The sequence below is a fragment of the Lupinus angustifolius genome, chromosome LG09, assembly GCF_001865875.1.
Source record: "Lupinus angustifolius cultivar Tanjil chromosome LG09, LupAngTanjil_v1.0, whole genome shotgun sequence".
Classification (NCBI taxonomy): domain Eukaryota; kingdom Viridiplantae; phylum Streptophyta; class Magnoliopsida; order Fabales; family Fabaceae; genus Lupinus; species Lupinus angustifolius.
In genome coordinates, this window is record NC_032017.1 from 16,934,071 (window position 1) to 16,936,537 (window position 2,467).

Here is a 2,467-nt window from a genome sequence, read left to right on the forward strand (position 1 = left end):
TAGTACCCTACACAGCACGTGTAGTATTATATATCTTTTCCCAGCGTCACTGGACCTGTAGCTTTAGTGTCACATGCTTGTGGTGCCCAATAGTGTGACAGTATTTTAAGGTGAATTGGACCACCCAGCCATTCTCACCGAATTGAACACATTTCCTCTCCCCATATAACCCCACCCAATTCCCAACTCCACTTTCTCGTTTCTCAACTCAATTTTATCTTATTGGACTCAAACTATTTCGTAATTTTACATGCCAAAATCCTATATGGACTGTTTGTCCGTACAAGATTCAACTATTCCTCAATTTTCTATTAATGCCCATGTTTTCCACAACCTTGTTCATTCAATCCTTTCTATCTTTCCCAAGTCATTACCACCACTCTCAAATCTTCTTCTTTTTTGCTTTTACTTATTACCATATTCACTCCTCTATTATTTTCCTTAACCTATGGAAGATTTGATCATATCTCCTTCCTCATCCTCTTCCCTTGTTTCACTCCCCAAAGAAAACCCATCAACCCTTCAACAAAAGCTTCAATTTTTAGTAGAGACCCAACCCGATTGGTGGGTCTATGCCATTTTTTGGAAGGCCAAAAACGATGACAAGGGAAACCTTTACTTATCTTGGGGAGAAGGCCATTTTCAAGGAACAAAAGAAACTTTCCCAAAACAACAACAACAACAACTACTTTCAAACACGTGCGCAAACAAGGACCAAAATGATGCTGAATGGTTCTATATCATGTCGTTGACTCGCACCTTTTCCATCACCAATGCTTCTTCATCTTCATCTTCCTCTCTACCAGGCAAGTCTTTCGCTTTAGGTTCTGTGCTTTGGTTAAATAACAAGCATGAGCTTCAATACTATAATTGTGAGAGAACAAAAGAGGCTCACATGCATGGAATCGAAACCTTAATTTGCATACCAACAACCAACGGGGTCATTGAATTAGGTTCCTATGACACCATCAAACAAAGTTGGGGTATTGTTCAACATTCCAAATCACTCTTTGGATCATCATCACTATCACCACCAGATCTTATGGACAAGGATAACAACAACAACAGCAACAATCACCTTAACCCGTCACAAACACAATTCTTTGATGTTCAAAACTTCTCATTCGCTGACATAGGCATATTTGCGGGTGTTCAACAAAATGAAGACACGACAAAAATAAATACACAAGAACAATCCAACAACAAGACGAACATTCGATCATCTTATGTTGATTCGGAGAATTCAGATTCCGATAACTGTATAATACTGGCAACGGAAAACACCTCAGAGAAGAAGAAAGCTATATTATTGCCTAAGAAGAGAGGAAGAAAACCTCTTCTGGGGCGCGAAACACCGGTGAATCATGTGGAAGCTGAGAGGCAAAGGAGAGAAAAATTGAACCATAGATTCTACTCGTTGAGATCGGTGGTGCCAAATGTTTCAAGAATGGATAAAGCTTCTCTTTTATCTGATGCTGTTGCTTACATCAAGGAGCTCAAAACAAAGATCAATGAGTTGGAAAAGGAGCATTGTAGCAATAAGAAGGTGAAGGTTGAAATGGCGGATACAATGGACAATAATAGCACAACAACAACTTCAACTGTGGTGGACCAAAATGGACCTAATAATCTTGAGGTTGATGTGAAAATGGTAGGGGATGATGCCATAGTGAGGGTTCAATCAGATAATGTGAACCACCCAGGTGCAAGGCTAATGAGTGTGTTGAGAGACTTGGATTTTCAGGTTCATCATGCTAGCATGTCTTGTGTTAATGATCTTATGCTTCTAGATGTTGTTATTAAAGCTACTAATATGATGAGAAGTGAAGAGGGTATTAAGTCAGCGATTCTCATGAGATTGAATCACTAATTTGCTAGAGTGATCAATCACCTGCATAGCTGTTCATAGTAGTCAATTATGTTTTCATCTTTCAATAATCATGCTGTAGATCGATTTTTTTGTTTATTCTCTCTATGTTATGATGCTTGAGGGTTGTGGTGGTTGGTAGTTGCAATTATGTAATTATATTATTGACTTAATAAGGACCTTTTTTGTTGCATATCCTTTGGGATTTTGAAGTTTAATGCATAATAAGAAAATGAGGTTTCCGTATATAGTTTAAGATTTCTCTTTATTGGATCCAGGACACTAGACATATAATAATAAACTATGTCCAAAAACCAAAATGAATGTTATGCATTTGAAAGTTTCTAGAAATTCTGAAAGAGAGACAGATGAACCTGCAGGACCACTGTTTGTGAAAGCAGGACATCAAAAAAGAAGAAAGAAGAAGACTGTTTTTCAAAGAAAGAAGAGAAACATAATTTTTTTTATTTTTCTTATCAAATTCCATATTTTTTATGTTTTATAAAATTTAAATAAATTGTATATATATTTTAAAATTTTAACTTTGTGTGAACATGTTTTCCTAATTTAATAATTATTTTTTAACTTCTCTTACATATT

General features: G+C 36.4%; 1 protein-coding gene across 1 annotated transcript; it reads left to right on the forward strand.

The window, feature by feature from the left end:
• Nucleotides 212-2,060, forward strand: LOC109357353 (transcription factor bHLH14-like). The gene has a single exon (XM_019601267.1). The coding sequence runs from the start codon at nt 449-451 to the stop codon at nt 1,868-1,870; it is 1,422 nt and encodes a 473-aa protein (XP_019456812.1). The 5' UTR covers nt 212-448; the 3' UTR covers nt 1,871-2,060.

What these genes read in the sequence shown, in the direction of transcription:
- LOC109357353 (XM_019601267.1), top strand. Translation starts at nt 449, where the DNA reads ATGGAAGATTTGATCATATCTCCTTCCTCATCCTCTTCCCTTGTTTCA.